This window comes from Cricetulus griseus, chromosome 3 (genome assembly GCF_003668045.3).
Source record: "Cricetulus griseus strain 17A/GY chromosome 3, alternate assembly CriGri-PICRH-1.0, whole genome shotgun sequence".
NCBI classification, from domain to species: domain Eukaryota; kingdom Metazoa; phylum Chordata; class Mammalia; order Rodentia; family Cricetidae; genus Cricetulus; species Cricetulus griseus.
Genome location: NC_048596.1, coordinates 7,716,895 through 7,739,384, shown reverse-complemented (window position 1 = coordinate 7,739,384; position 22,490 = coordinate 7,716,895). Strand labels below are relative to the sequence as shown.

Genomic DNA, 22,490 nt, shown 5'->3' with positions numbered 1-22,490 from the left:
TGCATGTATAAGCAGGAATTCCAGATATGAACTTCTTGTGCACCTATAAACAGTCAGATCCCAAGTATTGACAATGTTCTCTGGGATATTTCAGACCCTCCAGGCTGCCAGTTACAGCAAGCCCAGAGGTGTAATCATGCCAAACACTAATAAGAATAGCAAGAGAAAATTTACAGTTTTCTCTTTTCATGTGTATCTGAGTCATGAGTGTGTGTGTGTGTGTGTGTGTGTGTTTTGAGGCAGGGATCCTCAGAGATGCTCTTGTCTCTGCCTCCCTCACACTGGAAATACAAGCAAGTTCTGTCATATCTGCTGTTTTACATGAGGTCTAGGGATAGAACTCAGTCCCCAGGCCTGCAAGGCAGCCATTGACCAATCAAGCCATCTCCCCAGTTATGAATTCTGAAGGTTACATTTGTGGCTTTCTTTAAACCTGGTATCATTTATCATTCAGATTATGCCTCAAATCTTGGGACACCGTATGCTGCCATTCCAAGGGCCTTTGCTCAATCAAACCCCACATTTCCTTCAGCTTCCTCGGGGACAAATGTGAGTACAGAAACTTTTCCTCACCATCCCCAAAGTGTTCGCATTGTCAACCGTGTCTAGTCCAGATGAGGCGGGGTCTTTGTATCCCTAGACAGAGGTGGGATGGGGGCGGCGGGGAGGGGGTGGTGGTTCATCTATCCTACAAGTGTTGAAACAGAAAATGACACCCTGTGTTCTTTGGCTGCTGCTTGTTTGTAGAGACAGGTCTCACTGTGTGCTTTAGTGCTTACTTTTGCTGGTGTGTGTGTGTGTGTGTGTGTGTGTGAGAGAGAGAGAGAGAGAGAGAGAGAGAGAGAGAGAGAGAGAGAGAGAGAGAGAATGTGTGTATGTGTATGTGTATGTATGTGTGTGTGACAGTGTGTGTGAGAGAGTGTGAGTGTGTGTGTATGTGTGTGGTATATGAAAGTGTGTGTTGTGTGTAGTGCATGTGGTGTGTGTGTGTGGCATATGTGGTGTGTGTGTGTGTGTGTGTGTGTGTGTGTGTGTGTGTGTGTGTGCTCGCGCGCGTGCGCGTGTGCGTGCAAGCATGTGCACGGCCAGAGAACAGTTTCAGGAGTCAGCGCTCATGTTGAACCATACCTGTTGAAGCAGAGTCTCTGCTGCTAAGGCAGCGGCCTGTGAGCTTCAGAGCCATTCTCCAGTCTCCACGTCTCTTCTCCATTGTGGAGTTCTGGGATGCAGATGCAGCCTGACACATCTAGCTTTTGGTGTGGGCTCCAAGGACCAAACTTGGGTTGTCACCACCACATTTTCTATCTGGGGCGTCTCCTGCACCCAGCTTTGGCCTTTGTTTTTTGTCCTTAGTTTTGTTTACTTTCTCTGTAACGTGTGCTTTAGTACTTCAAGCCCTAAGGCTTTGTCTGCCCTTTTCTGTGACGCCCCCTTTCTCTCTTTGGCTTCTCTTACCTTTTCTGTGGCGCCCCCTTTCTCTCTTTGGCTTCTCTTCCCTTTTCTGTGGCACCCCCTTTCTCTCTTTGGCTTCTCTTCCCTTTTCTGTGGTGCCCCCTTTCTCTCTTTGGCTTCTAATGTTTTTCTGCTACTGTCTTCTGTGCGCTGCCATCAAAACCTGCTGAAAAACAAGCGCAAGTGGCCAAGCCCTACCAGAGGGCATCTGGTGGGTGTTTGAGCCGTTGCCCCTGCTTTTCTAGTCTGCTCTGAGAACAGCTGCAGCCTCCTTCTCTCTCCTCACCAGCTCTGCTGGGCAGCCTCCGTGTGCTGTCTCCTTCACATGTCGTGCATTTGTGCAAAACATCGGGAAAGCAAGCTTCTAGGTCAGGAGTGAGTGACAGTCACGGCCAAACACGAGGCCCACCTGGTCCAGACTTCTATTTATCCATGATGCAGAGTAGAAGTCCTTTCGGAAAGGGTTCTTGTATGCAAGTTCATGTTTCAGTCAAAATTAATTTTGTGGTTTCTGTCATTTGCTTTCACGTCTCAGAGCCATGCCTGGATCAAGGTAGCCTTGGGTCAGCTCCAGGAGAGTAACACATGGTTTCAATTAGGTCTGTCCCTTGCCGTTAAAGTCGAGGCACTGGTTGTATGATCTGGTACTCTGATTCTTGACCCCACTGTTCCCAGGCAGAATGGGCCATCGAGGGCCTCTGCACCGTGTTCTGGGGCCCTCACTCCAGGTATTGAAAAGGAGGAGGCTGTGACCAGGCTGGGGGAGGCTGGGTTGGGTGACAGGTAAACTGGGGTCAGGACTTGCACATTGACTCCCCCATGAGGTTGGGGTACAAGATAAAGAACTGGTATCATTTGAGCCCCTTACAGGAAAACTTAGAAGAGGTTGTGAGAGACATGAGCAGGACAGTTCTGAGTCCGTCCCAGACATCATCCCTACTCTCCAGTGGGGGCTGCTGAGCCCATGGCCATGCAGCCAAGAGACCTAAATTCGGGTCTCACTTCTGGAGCTGACTGACAGCTGTGGGGCCACAGCATCTTTATTCTCCACAGCTCCATTCCTTGAGCAGGACAGTGATTCTCCAAATGATGACTTTGAGAGGTAGGGAACTGCTTGTAACTTGTTTGTATTATGACTTACATCTTGGCATGTCACACATGGCCTTCTAGCCCAGGGCCCGAGGCTGACTTGGGATGGACCACAAGGTGTCCATCACATACATGGATGGTGTATGTGGCAGAGCTTTGAACAAGTTGTTACTAGGTGAGGAGTCTTTCTTCCCACTTTAGCTACCTAGAATGGTTTGAAAACTGCTTCATGCTAGCTGTGACTCTTCCAGTTCCTGTGTCAGGGTTCTCCTTGCAATGGTTGTCATATCTGCTTCTCTTTAGGTGATTTGAGGTTCCCGGGAAGCACTCTAAATCATGTACACGCCAGGCAAACATAAGTCACATGGTGCTGCACATTAATAATGGTTTTGACCTTTTGCGTTCATCCAAAAAAAAAAAAAAATCTCTGAGTACTACTCCCCCTAACTGGCTAGAGGTGGGGAGTTTGTAAAACATTAGGCTTTCTCCTCAGCAGCTAGTGGGAGATGGAGACCTGAGACCACCTTAAACTATAGCTAACATTTCTCTTGCTCTTAATGTGGTCTTAGTCTATCTGCATCATATTTAGCCCCCACCAGACAGCCCCATAGGTGGGCACTGTTATTACCTTATTAACAGTCAAGGAACTGGGGCCGAGAGAGACTTGGTACCCTTCCTGAGGTTATAAAGCTGAACAACGGAGGTGGTTTCAGACTCTGAGTGTGGGAGACCCCACTCCTCACTACTGAGCCACACAGGTTGAGGGTGAGGTTCCGGGTTCTCAGGGACCTCCTCCTTGCAGTGATTCTTCTTAGTGAATTTCTCTTCCTTCCCCCTACACCCCATCCCAAGCTCCCCAGGAGGAGGAGCGGCTGAGGCAACCTTAGGGGTGTGGGGACTTACCCAGCCTTGGGCAGCCATGGAATAATTAATGTAAAGATTCTGGAATGGGGGGACATCTGGTTCCTCTGCACTGCTGCAGCATCTCCCAAGATGAGCTCCAGCGTCCAGAGTGCTTCCTGTAGATCCCCACGGGGGGGGGGGGAAGGGCATCATTTGACTGGTTTTATCATCTTAAGTTTTATGATGTCTTGCTGGTCTCATGACCCTCTCCAGGGACATCTGGGGACCAAGGACTCCCTCCAGTCCCTACATTGCCAGTACCCTATCATTCACTGGAGTTCTGTCAAATGCTGTGGCCGGTTAGCTTATTTTGCCAACTGCAATCAAAGGAAAACACACCTCTCTTTGGGAAACTGGAAATGCAAACACTGCGGACAGTAGAAGAGAAGCCGAGGAGTTGGGCTGCTGCTGCAGACTGTTTCTTAGGCTTGGTGAAGGCTCAGGGCTGCCCTTCAGAGCAGTCATCGACTTGCCCCAGCTTACAGATGCCTCCAAAGACTATACAACTCATCTGAGGGTTGCTACTCTCACCAAAGGAGACTTTGCCAGGCTCCAGAGAGTACTCAGAAGCTTCTTTTGTGTGGTATACATCTCTCTTTACAAAATACATGCTTATTGAGAAAACGCAGACTGACAGCCCCCCTTGGAGACCCTGTGGGGGCTATGACGCACTTGTCCCTGCAATCATGTCTTCCGCTATACCAGGGCCTTTGCTTTCTGAGTCCGTTTACGCACTTTCCAGGAACATATTCTGTTGAGCAAAACCAGCCAGAATCAAGACTGTCACAGTGGGACTACTATTGTTTGTGGAACAACAAAAAACCCATTGCTACTCTGAAAGCTCCCTGTTTCTAAGCGGGAGAACAAAGGGACAGGGGGGCTAGGGGACTGGGAGGGCAAAACATACCCAAGCTGCCACAAAAATCCCAAACCCCCCAGGAACCATCAGTTGCTGCTGCAAACGGTTTGGCAACAGCTGGGCTGAATCTAAACTCACCCTGTCCCTGTTCTAGTCAGAGTCTTTCTCCTCTGTGTTTATTTTGATAGAAACGGGACGTTGGAGTGACAGTTGTCTGCGTTGCTAGTGGCGTGTGATTTGTGTGTACCCCCAGCCTTCTCCCTCTATTCAGGGTCCCCAGACAAAGGTGTTGCCTTTCACTTACTTAGGCCAAGCTATTTGACAGGGCCATGGCTTCTCCCTGGCTGTCTTAGTCATCATAAACAGAGTAATCAGGTTTCTAGAAGGGCCATCCAGACGCCTCACGCTCTAAATAGGTTTCTTGCACCCACTAAAGACATATTTTGTCCAAGTGTAGCTGTAAAACCGTTGGCAATATTCATAGTCACCTTCACATTTATTTAGTGATGGTGCCATAGATGGCCCTCCTGGGCCTGGGATGGTACATATCATTTTAATTTTTCTATCTCACCAATACTCTGTGTTCCAGGAACTCATAAATAAGGAAAGGCCACAGACTTAAGGAGTAGGCTGTCCCTGGGATTGCTGGCCATTTCCAGAACATTTGTCTGTCCTGCCAGGCCTTCTGAGTCCCAGCTCAGAACCTGACTCTCCCCATGTCTTTGTCCATGGGGATTAGTGTGGCCCATGCTAGCTGTCCCCTTCCTGTTTCTGTTCCAGCTCTGTCCTTGTTTCTGTCCCTTTAGCCCAAGCCACCAGCTGCATCTGCAGAGACTGATACGAAGGAGACAGGGGGCTTAGGTGGGTTTTATTTTTTTGGGTTTTTAAACATTCTTTTAATAAGTCTTTATTGTCTTTCCTCTTGTTACAAAAACAATACACCATGATGTAGAAATAATTCTATTATTAACATATATATGAATAGAAAATCCTACTTTGCAGAGAAAACAGGAGGCAAGCTACATTTACCACAACTTGTACATGCAGGTAGTTTAATAAGAAAAGGTACTTCAAAATCAGATCATAGGACACAGTTTATTTTATCACCTTATTTTCATTTTTTAAAAACTGAACTTAATCTTTTAATTTCTTTATGTATGTGGATGTTTTGCCTGCATGTCTGAGGTGCTCCACATGCATTCCTGGTGCCCCTGAAGCTAGGAGAGGGTGTCAGATCCTCTGGAACTGGAGTACAGAGAGTGGTGGGCTGCCATGTGGATCATGGGAATTGAACTAACTTCTCTGCAAGAGTGGCCAATGCTCTTAACTACTGAGCAATTTCTCCAGCCTTGTCGTATTTTCTTATTGAGACAGGGTCTCACTATGTAGCTCTGTCTGTCCTGGAACTCACTCTGTAGACCAGACTGGCCTTGAACTCATAGAGATCCACCTGCCTCTGCCCCCTGAGTGCTGGGATTAAAGGTGTGTGCTATCATGCCTTGCTAAGCCTCCATTTTTGACATTCTATGACTCTAAAGTTTATGGGGATAAAGTTGCTCAGAATAGGAACAACCTAATAGCCACAGACAAATCCTTGACACCGATAAAATTGATTTACTGCAGTCAAGCCTAGTCTGCTTGGTGAACTATTTGAGAGCATCAGTTAGAGCAGCGTTTGTGTCTACGTCACGTTAACTCAAGACACAGGGAGCTGTGGAATCCACACCCATGTCCATGCTCTGCTCTGAATCAGCGTCTGGCCTTTGTCCCTCATCATGTGCATTTAGCATGCAACCAGCAGAGCAGAGCCTCCGCCATATGAAATGACATCACCCAAGCACATCCAGTTGGAGCCCAGAAATCATTCACTGAAGGCAGAGTCTACCATCTGTAGCTGCAGGAAACACTCTGGAAGCTTCTCTCCCTCACAGGCCTGCTGCCCTGAGCCATTATTATAATGCTGAGGTGTTCCAACAGAATCTCTTTGAACTCACACACAGAGCCTGTTTTTACCTGCACCAAACAAAGGGCATTGAAAGGTCTCAGAGCCTTCAGCCCCAAGTCTGTTTGCTCTTTTTCACATTTCCACCCAGCTATAAAAGATTTGTGGTAAGCTGAGAAGTCTGGGGTACAGCCTTAGAACCATTAGAGCAGCACCAGGCAGAAGAGAAGCCCCAGCCACTGATCGGGGCCATCTGAGGTCAGTGCCTCCCCAGCTGGCAAAGGATGACTGTCCTTTCAGCTTGGTAATTAGGGCTTTGGTTACAGCCCTGACACCTTAGCTCTTTGAGAGGTCTGACCTTGGGCTGGAAAGTCTCAAGTGCACCTGTCTCCTGTGTATGTCCTGGGGAGCTCAGAAGCAGAGCCCCATGGTGGGTGTGAACTGAGCCCATCAGCACCTCAAGCCAAAACAAAGCAGGCTGGTGAGAGCCAAACATTTCCTTAAAAACCCATCTGTTTCTATCCCAGAGCTCCTCTTGAAAAAAACTGATACTTTTTAGTATATTTCAAACTGACAAAAAAAAAAAAAAAAAAAAAAAAAAAAAAAAGACCCAAGGGATTCTTGTGTGACTCTTGCCAGGAAGGGTTCACTATTCCTTTCTCTTCTACAGTTTACCTCATCATTCTTTTATGTGTCTCACCGTCTGTCTGTCAGTCAGATAAGCATTTTCTTCCCTGAATCATCATTTAGAAGTAGCTTGAAAACACTCTTCGTTTTATTTCTTAAGGATATGGATATTCTCTCACCTCATTCCAGGAATATTCTTTCCCTAACCAAGATCATCATAGCAACCCCTTCCATTGTAAGATGAAGTAAGGAGACAAATGTTTATTTATTTAGGGCCCGCCAAGGGTCAGACATTATAGTAAAGCACTTAACTTACAGTGTGGCATTTCATCTTCTCAATCAGCCTGTTTGAAGAATCGATTTTATTCTCCTGGATTTATAGACAGGCAAAGCCAGGGCGAGAAGAATTCAGTAACTTGCTCACAGTAAACTACAGGGGTACAGAGTTAACAGTCAGTCCTCCTACCACCCTGTCCTGGTGTCAGTAAAGCACACACTGGACATAGGAACGTCCTGTAGAGAGACCCCAGACACACGTGTCTTCAGTGCATCTCAGCACATCGGTCACCTCAGGCTTTTCTGACACCATGGCAGCAATCATTAGAGCAGGGCAGCTGATAAACACAGCGCTGGACCCAGGAGCATATCCGCAGCACTATAAGGCTAAAATCACCAGCACCACACTGGAAGGTGAAGAGCCTTGTGGACACGTGTGGCTGAACAGCTGGTCACAGGGAGAGGGAAACAAATGGTATATTCACTGGTACACTGGCCTTGCCGGGTAGGAGGAGCCAGGTTTCCTGTTTGTGCTCTCACATGGGAAAGTCCTGCTTTGCTTGGCAAAGCTTCCAGGAAGACTAGAATTTTCAAGCTTAGAGATACAAGGCAGAGCTATTTGGAAAGGACTTCAGACATATAGCCACCTTCCTCGTTCCAGGTATTGGGAAACTAGGTTACTGTAAAGGGAATTGGGTTACACTCCTAATCAGTAGCTCTGATTACACTCCTAATCAGAGAACCCCGGTCCTCTGTCTCTTACATTCAGGTTCTCATTCATCAGGAAGCCTCCAGATTTTAAAGTCTAATTCCTTCCCACCCCTCCATGTTATTTCTACCTCAAGTACCCACAAGTATTCCATGTTTGGAAATGTTTTTAGCTATCAAAGTTAATTGTAACACAAAAAATAGAAATCCAGAGATGGATATTGGGGTTCAGGCTGATGGTCAGATAATGATCCAGCCTCACAGACTACTCTAGCCAGGGCTTGGGACAAGACCTGCACTTTCTTCCCATTATGCAGAGACTGGACAAGAAAGATACAGCTTGACAGTTAACCCAAATTTTTCTTTTCAGGATCTGCTAAAGATGTCATCACCCCCAGACAACTTAAAGAAAGTAACTTTAAGAACATGATGCCCACATTCCCGAGAGGCAGAGTGGGTGGGCTTTGGTCACTCAATAGTACCACCAGCTTCTATAGCTAACTAGTGTGGCTAACTTTGCGTTCTGAAGCTTCAGGCAATCTTTATTAAATCATAATTAATGTGTCACCACAGTTAGTGTGTTACCCAGTTATCCCTTTTTACAGAACTATCAGTCAGATTTTCTAATCATTCTAAGATTAGATGAGTTGAGTCTCACAGGGCTCCAACTGACCAAATGATCCATGCATCCCCCGGTACCAGGATAATCAGGAAGCAGAACTCCACAGAATAGTAAGCAGCACTTTTAGACAGGGAAGGAAATGAGTCACAAGGCAATTGGATGGGTTGTTGGTGTTTGCCCTATTTGAACCTGGCCTGAGCAGTTAGTTGCCTGTGATGGCCTGAGTAGTCAGTTGCCTGTGATGGGCTGAGACACAGCTGTTTGCTCCTAAGTCAGGTGTTCAGTTATTTTACATGCTAAGTTAGATTGCAGAGCTGCTCAAGAGCTTCAAGGATGGAGGCATTCTTCAGCCATGTCTGCTTTGACACTATCAGTAGAGTAGAGCATGATGTCATCTCTGCACCCATTACAACAATACAGTGGTCCCCCTTATCCTTGGTTTCACTTTGCACAGTTTCTGCCACCCAAGTTCAGCTGAGGTCTGAGAATATTAAATGGAAGATTCCAGAAACAATTTATGTTTATTTGTAAGTTTTAAGTGACTTTTTATTATGATACATTGTTGTAATTGTTCTAGTTCATAAGTAGTTATTATTAATATTTTATCACACCCAGTATATAAATTGAACTTGATAATAGGTATGTATGTGTAGGAAAAACTAGTATATGCAGGGCTTGGAAGTTTTTGTGGTTTGAAAATTCACTAAGTGTCTTGGAAGGTATTCCCTACAGATAAGGGAAAGGCTACTGTATCATTAACTCCAAAGAACATTTAGGGCTAATTAGCGGACCCAACCTGGGATTACCACATAGCATCCTGCTGCTTGATCAAAAGCTCTTGCAGTCATCAGAGATCAAATTTCACTCCATATGTACCACCCAGGGACTTTCCTCTGCCTCCCTCCTCCTTCTCCTGCCTCCTCCCTTTGACCATCCCTCTCTCTCCTCATAAAGATCTCTCATAGGGAACAGGGCAGATAATAGACATGTTTATATAAGTTGTTTCAAGAATAGAGCAATAATGCCTATTTTCTTTTCTGTGAATCAAACATGGCTCGAGTCTAAATTGCAGTTAATATCTACAAAAGAGATGATAAAGAATGTAGGCTGAGGTTTTCTAAGTAGCAGCAAAATAATTTAATCCATAAAAAACATTTTGTCTTTCTAACAGTATAGGGGTTGTCACATCTGAAACCAGACAACCCAGAACAAACCATAAACATAGCACTTCTTAAGATTTTCATCTCATGGCTCACTTCAAAAATGATGGAGTGAGGGGTTTGCCATTGGAGGTCTGTGGCCTCCAGGCTTAGGAAATCGGTATCTTGGTACATCTAAGACCTGTGTGTGGTTCACTGGTTGGGAGCTCCAAAATGAGATAATTAACTAGAAGAATACTAATCTTTTATACATCAAAAAAAAAATCAAGAAAAGTCTGTTTCCATTTCTGGCTAGAGTGTGGGGAGGGGTCAAGGATTGAATCTTCTAAATGTGAGCAAGAACTTTGCTATGGATTTATTTCAGCACCTTTGAGTGGAAGTCTATAGGTCTTTGGCGACTGGTAGTCTGTTCATTTGCCCTGTGTATTCTGCTGGGCTCAGACAAAGGCCTCTTAAATTATCTCTTCAGAGTACACAATGAAGGGATGCTGGTCCCCGTGCCTGGTCACTAGGCAACTGGAATTGCTAGGAGAGAAATTGCCCAGAATCTCCCTGCTTGTCTGGCTACTGTGTTGTCCAAGCACATGGCACTCAGGCTAACCTCAGCAAGGTCATGTGGGGGCAGAAACGTGCCATGCTTAGAGCCAACCAGGCAGAGTGCTGGGGTCAAGTCAGAGAACTAGCTGCTTTGCTTTGATTGGGAGTCCTGCTGGGTCTGCCTCAGGACCACCTCAGTGGGAGGTAAAGATCCCCGCCCTGGCTCTTAATGGTTGTCAATTCATCCTCATTTCCAGGGCTCAGTCTTTGTTACCTAGGTTCAGACTCTCCCCTGCATGCAGCGTGGGTGGTGGTGGTGGTGGTGGGGTTCCTCCTGAGGGGAAGTGGTGCTCCTCCGGAGAGGAAGAAGTGGGTGCTCCTGGGAGCCTCATACTGAATCAGTGCTCCCCTTTGGGAAATTGCTTGACATCTGGACGCCATTGGAGGGTGGAGTCTGGAAGGGGCACCTGAAGCGTCTCTAATTCAAGGTGGAACCATAAAAGGAAATGATAATTGAGTCTAATTGTTCTCAGCCTAGATGAGACAAATGCGGGCTTTCATGGTAGTATTTCCCTAAGTACCAGCCCTTGTTAGGGATGCGGCCTGAAATGCCCCCTTTCTGTTACCTCAGCAGAGTCAGACCATAATTAGTTACTGAAATTCACCCTACTTGAGAAAGTGATGACTGCTAATATATGCTGCAGCACTGGGCTGGTTTCTGGGTTCTGAAGGCTACACCAGTCTCTCCCATGTTGGGTTGCTATCTGGTTCCTGGTTCCTGCTCTCCTGGACATTGGGGATGACTAAACTTTGACCAAAGCTAATCCATATGCATCTTCCAGGAGCTGGGACCAACACAGGTCCTGGCTTCAAAGCTGTGTTCCTTAGACCCTTTTATTTGCTGAGTGTATCTGGTTGCTGAGCAAGCTTTGGTTTGAAGAAAGGATCCCAAGGCTGAAAAATGTTTTGAAATGCTGATGCCATGAATATCTGTGTGCACATATTTGGTTTCTAAAAGCCTCCCTGTCATCCTTTTCATCTAATGGAACTTTTTAAAATTGTAAGTTGAACAATATAAGGACTCTTTCAAGCAGGTTGAGCACATCTGTCCTTGCTCCCTGTCCTGCTCCGCTCCTCTGAGGGGAACAGGCCTTGGCAGGTTGATACTCGGTCCCCGCCTTTCTCTGTGTTTGCTGATAACCTGTAAAAAATTTCACTGCAAACAAACCACAAAATTCAAACGTTCAAACTTGTTGGAGTGAGCATAATTAACTCTGAAGTTCCTGTCACTCACCTCCAATAATTATCACAAATTTTACAGTTCTTGTTTTCTCTGTTTTCCATATGATCCTTCCTCTCAAAAAATTATAGTATACATGCTAATTTGCAACATGTTTTTCATCTGACAATTTATCTTAAAAATATTCCATATCAGCACATTGGCTTCCTTTTAATGCCTGTGAATTTTCCATATTACCCTTGAGCCATCATTTACCTAGGCTTCCTCAATTGTTGGACATGCAGGCTGTTCCCAAAATATTCTGCTACCCCTTAAATATTCAGTAAATGTCTTGTACACATGCTCCTTTAAATTAATTAACTAATTAATTTTAATCAGGCACTCTTTTCCAAAAGTGGACTTTTGGGATTATGGCCTATATATATGTTAATTTTTATCTAATATTGAGAAAATATATCTTCTTCAAAGGGTGTCAAGATGCAGCTCCCACTAACAGTATATGGACACTTCCTTAGAAACTCTCCAGTCTTGTACGTTACTACTCATTGGAAATATTTAGAAGACATAAAGTTGGCATTTTGTGTGTATCTGTGTATGTGTTTCTTCCCTGTGTTGGTTTTTATGAACGACCATTTGGCATTATCTGGGGGAGGTGGCCATTTGGAATGTCTGGACGGGGGTAGAGGGACATGTCCTCTGAAGACTCAGTCCTGCTCTTTGTCCCCAGCAGTTTGCACAGAGAAAAGGCGCTGGCCGAGTGGTACACATCTGCAATCTCCCAGAGGGCAGCTGCACAGAGAATGACGTCATTAACCTAGGGCTGCCCTTTGGCAAGGTCACTAATTACATCCTTATGAAGTCAACTAATCAGGTAGGTGTGCCCATGTTCACTCTGTGGGATCTATGATGAGCCTCATGGTGGTGAACGGACACTTGCTGACACCTTTGGCTTCTTTAGTTGCTGTGTTGTGAATCTTCTGAGCTAATACTACAGGCCCAGTTTCTAAGCTGATCACTTCTGCTTGCCTGGATGTGGACCCAGACAAGAACTGCTAGAAAGAGATACTTTGAATTGTCTTTGGTGTCCTATGTTAGGTCGCCTAGCAGGAGAGCATAGAGGAGCTGATAGAGAGCACAGGTAACTGAATTCAGAAGGCCCCTAGCAGAATACCAGGGGAAGAGGTTGGGTGTCCCGCCCTATGACTCTCAGCCACACACAGAATCTGGAGTTAGGCAAGCAGCCAGTGAGCTCCCACAATCCTCTTGGTCTCTGCCCATGCACAGCATTGGGGTTACACTTAACTTTTACATGGGCACTGGGTTCCAAACTCAGGACTCATGCTTATGCAGCAAACACTCTTAACTAACTGAGCCACCTCTCCAGCCAGCCCCCTTTGCTTTCATTTCACTGGCTATTTTTGCTTTAGACAGTTAAAGAACAGGTGGAGGAGTCCTTTCCTCAGGGTAGGGATGAACTCTAGAATTTGAAGACACTGCAGTGGTCTCCACTCCTCAGCCTGGCGATAGGATATTCATTGTGTGTTTGTCTCCGGAGTTCTGTGTTGGGTAAACATACAGAGTCGGGTAACTTTAACATTAAGGCAACAAGGCTACCTACATTAATTAGTGTTTTCCCCATTTGAGGGTTGATTGCTAGTAGTGCTCATTTAGATGAAGCAAGAGACCTTGGAAAAACATGGGTGGGAATCATTTGAAATAAACCGTAAGGAATCCTGCTTCCTTAGTCACTCATATTTCACAGTACTGTAGTTAAAAAAAAAAGAAAGAAAAAGCCATGTATCAGAAACTAACTAGTAGAGAAAGAGGAAGATGAGGCAATGAAGGGGAAGGACTGAGGGGGCATGATTAGGGACTCATAACAAGAACTCCCTAGTCACAGGCAGATCGGGCCTTTGTGAACTGAGGAAGGTCACTTTGGTATGAGTTGCTCACTGACATAGGAAAGCTATTGTCCCCTAAATGTAAATTGATAGATTAAAGTACCTTTCCACTATTGTAAACCTCAACATGGAGGGACCAGCATCAGTCCACACCACTTTTAAACCAAACATAAAACTCTAACAGCCACTGATTGGATAAATGGTCATGTCCATTAACACAGTTTACTAGAAACTGTAGACATGGAATGTGTTTGTCAGAACAGTTAAGGAAAGAGAGATGTCATGTCAGTATGCTCTGGGGCTTCTTTTCTCCAAGCCTCAGCAGCCTGGCCATCCTCTGAACCTAGGGGCTTATAAACCTCTGAGTTTTCAAATCTGTTTCTTTGAATGAGACAAATGGGTGCTCAAGTAGCTCCCTGGGGCTTCTGCCTCTTGATGTTACCACCACCAAATGGCAGCCCAAGGCCATGTGCACAAGAGCCCACATGGGAATTGTGGGTTAATGGGCCCCCCAAACCCACAAGGTCTTCATAGGACGATGTAACTCAGGATGCACATACATAATTAAGAATAGTGTTTGGTAACCATGGAAACCAGGATAGGAGCCGTCCTGTAATGAGCTCTTTTGGTGAAGTTAATAAAAAGTTCTCTTTGAACGCATGGGATCAAAGAGAGTTCTTTCTTGTGCTGATTTTTTCTTTTTATTGAACTATAAAACAGATACTCCCAAGTGCATAAAGTATACTTGTCTTCATCGTTCAGCTCCATTAATTTTTTTTTACATATGTAACCCATATAATTAGCAGCTAGACCAAGATAAAGGACATTTCTGGAACATCAGGTTTTCCAGTCAGCTCCCCACACCACTTTAGAAGGACTTGCAACTCCAACTTGTTTACATTGATTGTGTCACGTGTTTTTAGGCTTTATCAACATGGAATCATACCTGGTGCCGATTTGCATTTAAGGTCCTTAAAGTCAAGTTCACTGTCTGTCTTACTATCCACCCTAGGCTTTTTTAGAGATGGCTTACACAGAAGCTGCCCAGGCTATGGTCCAGTACTACCAGGAAAAGTCTGCTATGATCAATGGTGAGAAGTTACTCATCCGGATGTCCAAGAGATACAAGGAATTGCAGCTGAAGGTACAGCATTCCCTCATTTAGTCGGTCATTCAGCAAGCACCAGCTGTGCCCTCTTGCTTGCCAGGTATTTATCAAGTACTCTTGGGAAGAAGACCTTAGGAAACAACAAAAAGATTAGTCACCAATCTTGAGGCTATCGCTTAGAAATGGAAATAACAGCATGGCAAGAAAACTGTTCACGGAAGGGAGAGGGGGCTCTGGGAGGAGCTGGGGAGGGGAAGAACATAATCAATACATATGTATGTGTGAGATTCTCAATCAATCAATAACATATGCGAAAAAGAAACCTCTTCATTGAGGCGAGTAGGGGTGAGGCATCTGGAGGGAAAGATGCACACAGAAGTCCTGAAGGAGGAAGGAGGGTGGTTGTGTTTGGGTAAGGGTGATTCCACCCTTGAATACAACTCCTTGGTGCATTCAGACCTCTGATAACATTTTCTTCCTCCAGCACCCCCCCCATCTCTTGTTCTCTCTTCCACCCTCCGTAGGTATCTGAAGTCCATATAAGTCCTTCTAAGAAACACTTGACTGACTGGACCACTCTCAGAACACAGATGTATTCAGTCAGCCCAAAGTGGGCTTTGGTTTCATTTTAGCTTGTTCTGCTTTCTTCTTTTCCTTTTTTTCTTGAGTTGTATCATCTGTATAGAATTAATTAGTTGCAATTTACTATTAATCTTGAGTCAGATCCATATGCCTCATAAAGCACCACAAAAGTTAAGAAATAAAATATGGGTAATACTCAGGAGTCCTTGGGGCCCTACTCATGCTCAGCCATCCTTCTCCACTCTCCTTGCTCCGAAGATAATCATTTCTGTGTTGTTCTTTAGCTCCACCCCTGTTCATATCACCCTAAGTAGTGGAGTTTAGCTTTTCCCGGTTTTAAACTATATATATATATATATATATATATATATATATATTAGTAATTATATATTACTATAAATATATATATATATATATTTAACATTTTCACTTCCATGTCTTTTCATTGTTCTATAAAATGTTGTTTCGTGGCTCTGTCATGTGTTTATCTTATCTGATGGGCATTAAGTTGTTTCTAGTTTGGGGATATTAACGCCAGTGCTGATCCACTTGTCAAATGTGTTATCATGGTACAAATGCACATGGATAGAATTGAAACTTGCTAGATGACCAGTCAGGCTCACCTCAACTTTGCTAGGTCACAATGAGCTCTTTCCCAAGTCTTTGTCACAGTCTAACATTCTCCTCATAGATGATGAAACTTTGTAGTGGTTCACATTCTTGCTAACCTTACTTTGTCTAACTTTTAAATTTGGGTGTGGGGTGGGTATAGTGTTCTGGTTTATCACAGTTTTATTTTTTATTTTCCTGATGATTTAGAAGGTTGAGTACTTCTTTTCCCATATGTTTACTGGCTCTGGTTTGCTTGGTGGGAAGTTTCTTCTAAGTCATCTGCCTGTGATTTTCTTTTATATTTTGTCTTCTGGTTGATTTGCTGTTCTCTTAACTGAAACACTCAGTCTGTTTGTGTTTATTATAATTGTTGACATATTGGTGTTTAACCTGCCCCTTTATTTCATGCTTTCCACTGTTCCACCTAATGTTTTTTTTTTTTTTTCTAGTTCATTTCCATCTTTACTTAGGGTCCAATTTGTTCACAACTCACAGCCCTTAATCTTGAGGGTTGACATCAGATGACAAAGCCTAAGGTTGCTTCCAGCAAATACAAACATTCTAACAAGTCAACATTCGCAGAAGGGGTAACATGTCAACCAGTTGCCCTGGGCCCCTCTCTGCTCAGCTTGCATTATTGCCTCTGGAGTTCCTTCCCGAACCCTGCTTCAGGCCCAACCTGGATTCTTTCTCTGTAATAAAAGCCTGGGACAGGTGAAAAGCTCCACCTTGTTCCTGCCTGGCCAGTTCCTGTTTTCCCCTGGGGGCTGGAATTAAATTTCTATACTGAGTTCCCAGTGGAGCCTGGGCCTCCAAATGAAAGATCATAAGATTTGAGTTAGGGTGAACAACAGTAGTTTCTTGAAGTTCCAAGGCATAACAACACTCTATGAGGCACAGTCTGGGGTGGTGCGGAGTTGCTGTTAAAGATATCTCGTGGTCTGAGTCTTGAGCTCAGCAAATGTTCCCTGAGTGCCCACCGTGGGTGGCAACTGAGCTGGTGCCCTGGGCATGGAGGAAGCCAGTGTGTGAGGAACTTAGTCTGATGGGAGGAGATATGTGGAAACAAGGAACCAACCAATATGTGCACTATGCTGGATAGAGAATGACAGCACCGTCCTAGGCTCTGCCCCTTTCTGCTTTGAGCCAACTTGCTTAACCTTTGTGAACCCCAGTCTTCAGATCCACACAGGACTGTACTTGAGTTCCTTGGTTTTAAGCAATTTTCTTTTCAGTCTCACCATCAGTATCCTGTGAGGTGTGCAGGGCAGATAATCACAGTAATTATAAGAGTATAATGTGTACCTTTAATTAGGTCTTGCAACTCTAGGGCAAGGAATGTATTAACTACCTTCATACATTATCTACTTTAATCTTGACGTCAGTCCTGCCAGACAGGTATTACAATCTCACTTTTACAGATGAAGATATTGAGTCTAATGGAAGTTCCACAACTTGCCAAGATCGAGTTACTGGACGATCCATGGTGAAAATGTGGGACTGTTGGCTGGGTCTGGTGGTGTTTGCCTTTAACCCCAGCATTGGGGAGGCAGAGGCAGGTAAAACTCTGTAAATATAAGAGTGTGAGTTCCAAGTCATCCAGGGCTACCCAGTGAGACCCTGTGTCAATAACACCAACAACAAAACAAATAAAACCAACCAACCAACAAAACAAAACAAAAACCCCGAGACTACTTTGGATTTGCATCAGCTATGTTGTTTTTTGTTTTGTTTTGTTTTTTAATATATCGAATTGTTAGGTTTCTCCACCATCTACATGAACAACATAAAACGAAACAAGAAAGCAGAAACTCGGGTAGCTTTGTGCTCACAGACCCCCAGGCAGAATGCAGGACAGACAGTATTCTGGCAGAGCTTCCCAGAGCTCAGCATGCATGAAGTCACCTGGGCTCTTGCCAGAATTATTTGGATTCTACAGGTCTGGGGCAAGGCTATGATTCTGCATTTCTTTGCTATCCCTATGGTCCTAAGAGCACACTTGGAGTGGCAAAGGCTTAGAACATTCTGTTTTCTGACCTTTGCTAGCGGTTCTCAGCTCCTCATGTTGTCATACTGTCCCTCTGGGTCATTGTGACCTTCAGCATATTCCAACTGTGTAGTAATGTACTTTATGGCCCCTAAATTGTCACAAAGCAGCTCACAGGCACACACTCTCTCTGCATGCAACAGAAACTTGTGGCAATTAAGCCTATTGATGCAGGAACTTCTTGACTCACGTAAATGAAAGTGCAGGAGTTGCTGGCTGCAGGTACAGCTGAATTTTTGCACCCAGATGTGATTATCAAGATGTTGTTCTCTGTTCTGCTTTCTGTTGTCATGTCTTTGTTTCCCCAATGCTTCATGGGATACCGCCTCCTCCACAGCCCCAGGCTCTTTCCTCTAGATGGCATGGCAGCCCTCTGCAACTCTAGCTTCGGAGGGCATGTCCCATCTCCTTCAATGAGAAAGAAGCAGGCTCACCCTAATAGCTCCCACAAAACCTCTGACAGTCATTTTGACTGGATTCTTTTAGCACATGTGCTCATCCCCAAACTGGTCTCTGTGGCCAGGGGAAGGCTGTGGGTTGATTGGCAGGGTCATGTAGGATAGGAAAATTAGCATTACAGAGTGGGGGTTTCCAGGACGATGCTGAATGAAAGGAGGGTTACAGGCTGGGAAGCCCAGTCACAGCAGAGACAACTGGGGCTGTTAATAGAGCCTGGTTCCGGTGAATTTCAGGCTCAGATAGACGATTTCAACATCTTCACTAGACTTTGGAAGTGGAAACATCATCTACAGAGCTGTCAGAGGGCCTAAAACCCCACCCCCATCCCAGCAGCTTTCATAGGATGCAGTTTGTCCTGCCCTGAGGCTTTTGTGGGTGCCAAACAGGTCTTATTTTTCTGCCTTTCTAGGCATGGACAGTGAATCCCCCACATTTAATGAGCGGTGACCCCAGGCTCTGCCAGTTGAATGGCAGAGCCGGGGATGATTTCACAGGGTTAAGGTTCCAACTTCTGGTCCCTCTCTGTCAGTAAGCAAGCACTTTCCTGGGACCACCATGGGCTTAGACTCTTGCCCTGTCTTAGAAGCAGCAAGATGTATTAACAGTGAGAACTGTGCGGGTTTACTGTGTGGCTATTGATCTGCATCCATGTCACCATAGAACAGAGGAAGAGATGTGACATCTGAGATTTGCTTGAAAAGAATTTCCAGGGTAGGAAAAGAAGGTCAGAGTACAGACCTCACAAGACTAGACAGGATTCGTTCTGCGTTCATTCTACATTTCTGTGTATTCAAATTGTCCTGTAATGTTATCCTAGACTGACTTTTTTCTCTTTCACTTCCACTTTTTGGGAATGATGACAGCATTGTGACACTCACACCATAAGGAGAGGAGCCTGAGTACTTCTTGTGATGACCTGCAGTGGGGGTTCTGTAAAACCTGTCTCTCTTTCTGCTGCCCCACCAGGCTACCCTCCTCTTCTTATTCCTGCTTCCCGGGGTCCGAAAGGAAGAACCAGGAAGGCATTACATACCAGGAGAGTAGAAAACATTCACCTTGAAACGTTTTACAAAATAAAGCTCCTGTCCAACCCACCCTGGGAATTTTACTGTGTTCTGAAAAGTTGCCCAGTTTGGGGACATAGTCTTTAGCCACTGCCTGATTCAGTTGTTCCAGCACAAGCCACAGGTTAGGTGATGTATAGACTTCATTGATCCCGGTGGCTCCCATTAGCTCTCTCAAGCTCCATTGTTTGTCATGTGTTGGCTGCATGAAAGCAGTGGCCCACTTCTAAGGAAGGCAGAAAGAATGCTCAAGGGGGTTGGGACATCCCTGTCTGGGATGAGTATGGGTAGAAAGAATCGTTCCGGGCAGGAGTGTTCTTCCCAGCCCTGGCCCAGCCTTGCCTCTTCCCCACAGAAGGTTTTGGTGCCATTCAAGCAGATATGGAATGGCTGACAGTGTGTATTCTGGGCAACTTGGTTACTTGCATGTGGCATGGAATATGCTTATAATGTTTAGACTTTCTGTTGAATACAAATACCATGTGCCAGAGGCATGGCCCAACTAATGCTGAATCCTTGGGTCTGTGTCCTTGCTTTTTCATGTCCCAGGATCAGAGTTATTGTCTTCTCTTGTTTTTCTTTCCTTTGTGTCTTCATCGGACAGCTGACCCCTCCCCGGCTTGGGCATTTTACGAAGTCTTCCCCGTGTCCCTAGGCTCTCACTCTGAAACCACAGATAGGTCTCCCTCCATTCTCACCCTTACTAGGCGTTTCTCCCAGGCCAACCCTTGACTCAAGCTGTATCAGATCAGTAGCCACGCCTTGCAGAGAGTGCAGAATTCCAGTGTCTGTCCACTAGACCTGGGTTTCCCTGAATGAGCTCTGTGAAGATGTCCACTTGTGTCTGAATGGCTCTGGAAGTCTTTATAAGTCACATAGGAAAAGGCACAGAATAAAAGCAGTTGGTTAGCCTTCTTAATGAAATTCATTATCAACATTTGACTTGGTTAATGGAGATTTTTTTTTTCTTTCAAGGCAGGGTTTCTCTGTGTAGCCCTCGATGTCCCAGTACTTACTCTGTAGACCAGGTTGGCCTTAATCTCGGAGATTCTCTTGCCACTACCTCCAGAGGGCTGTGATTAAAGGTGTGTGCCACACTGCCCAGTTCGTTCTTTTCCTTTCAGTGTCTGCTTTATTAAGATATAATTTACATGCCTTGCTTTCTGGATCCTCAGCCCTACTCTGGTCCTCCTCATGTTCACACTCATCTTTTGGATCAATCCTTTTATCTTTTCCGAAGAAGGTATCGTTTCCCCTCTGGTGGGCCAGGCAATGAGCAAGGCAGGCCATAGCTGCTTCCCGCCGACACCAGAGGTACTTGCTAATGATCTCTCTGCCTTTGCCTAGAAACCCGGGAAAAATGTGGCTGCTATCATCCAGGACATCCATTCCCAGAGGGAGAGGGACATGTTCCGAGAAGCAGACAGGTGAGGCTCCAGGTCTTAGGGCAGAGACCCGGAAGTTAACACATCTTCTAGCTTCTTGTCTTAGGGATGTCTAGGTTAGAGTTAATACTGCTGCGATGACACACCGTCACCAAAAGGCATTTGGGGAGGAAAGGGCTTATTTCACCCACAGTTCCCCGTAACAGCTCATCAGACAAAACGATTCGGGCAGGAACTTGTAACATGGAGACTCATTATTAATTATGAAAGCTCAGACGATCGCTTAGGCTTGTTTCTAACTAGCGCTGACAGTGTAAACTGACCCATTTTTATTCATTTGCATGCTGCTATGTGGCTCATGGCTTTTACCTCTCCTCTGGCATGCCTGGCTTCCTCTGAGTTTGCCTGCTGACTCCACCTTCTTCCTAGCGTCTTCTCTGCCCCCCAAACCCTGTCCAGTGATTGGCCATTCAGCTTTTTATTCAACCAATGCAAGCGATACATCTTCACAGTGTACAGAAAGATTCACAACAGGATCTCAAACAAGGAAGGAGCCTGAAAGGCAGGAGCTGATTTATAGGCCATGGAGGGTGCTGCCTGCAGGCTGACTCCTCATGGTTTGCTCAGCCTCCTTTCTTACAGAACTCAGGACACCAACCAAGGGATGGCACCATGCACAATGGGCTAGACCCTCCCCCATCAATCACAAATTAAGAAAACGCCTTTCTGGCTTGCCTACAATTTGATCTCATGGAGGCATTTTCTCAATTAGGGTAGTCTCCTCTCAGATGACTCTAGCCTGTGTCAAGTTAACATAAAATTAGCCTGCATGGGGATTGGAGTTGTAACTTGGCCTACCCTTGTCTCTGATCCATCCACCTGGCCTTTTAGCTCCTTCTAGTCCCTGTTCGTACAAAAGATACCGCTGTAGTCCAGAAGTGCTGCTCAGGTTAGGTGGGGACATGAGGGATGCTGGGTTCCCCTGGATACTCCTCCTGGGTGGCGAGGATTGCAGTGACTGCGGTTGATTTCTGGTTCTATGGGGACAAGTTTACAGGCTATTGGCACATCCTGGGTGTGCATGGTGGTGGCAGATTCTCTTTAGAGGTAGCCAGTTCCTGATTCTTACAAACTGAATGTAGATGTAGAAGTAAGAATGTATATGGGGGAAAACCGAAAACATACCTGATTCCTTGCACATTGGTGCTGGGCACTGAACGCATGTAATTTCCCAGCTGATTTCTTTCAACGTCATTTATGGCCCTTAAGATGGGAAAACAAAACCAGGCCTGCAGTCTCCAGAGTGGCCACAGGGGGTTCTCTAGCCTAACTGTAGAGGGACAGGTGTCCAGACTTTTCTCATGTTGGCTAAGAGAGAGACTCACCTAGTCCTAGTAGAGGTGCAACTCCCGGTCCTGGCAGGGAGGGCTACATTGTCCTCCATTTGCGAACCCACCCGATGGAAACGCTCCATCCTTCTGTGGTTTCAGGTGTGTGTAATCCAGGAGATCTGCTTAACAGTCTCAGGGAGCAGTGAGTGTTCAGGATTGGGCTTTTTATGTGTCTGATTTTTTTTTAATTTAAAATGGCGGTTACTTGGGGTTTTGATGGTGTGTATAGGACAGCTCATGGCACCTGCAGTTAGTTCTGTAGTGACAGAGTGGGGAGACTGTGAGGTTTGCCTCCGAGCCTTAGGCAGATCCGATTCCTGAGGGTCTCAATGTCTGCCTCTCAAATTTGAGAAGGGCTTCCCGATTCCTTGCTTTGTGGATCTCCCAGCCTGCCTCCTCACTCCTGTCACTCCCCGGCTATGGGCACCCCTCTTCCATTCCGAGAGCCTTAGCTACTTGTAACAAGGTCTAAATGAGAGGGAAAAAGAAGTTAAGTCACTTATATTCTGATGGGGTCCAAGTGGAG

The 22,490-nt window shown here is 45.4% G+C and overlaps 1 protein-coding gene across 2 annotated transcripts in view; it reads left to right on the top strand.

Moving 5' to 3' along the window:
* Positions 1–22,490, top strand: part of Rbm20 (RNA binding motif protein 20) — a 192,841-nt gene that overhangs the window by 149,424 nt on the left and 20,927 nt on the right. Inside the window, exons 5-8 of one of the 2 annotated variants that reach the window (XM_027407021.2) lie at positions 455–549; positions 12,146–12,286; positions 14,329–14,460; positions 20,536–20,615. In XM_027407021.2, coding sequence (XP_027262822.1) covers positions 455–549; positions 12,146–12,286; positions 14,329–14,460; positions 20,536–20,615 — 448 coding nt within the window. Of the gene's footprint in view, positions 1–454; positions 550–12,142; positions 12,287–14,328; positions 14,461–20,535; positions 20,616–22,490 lie in introns of both variants that reach the window. The other variant, XM_035443060.1, reaches the window with a different exon arrangement.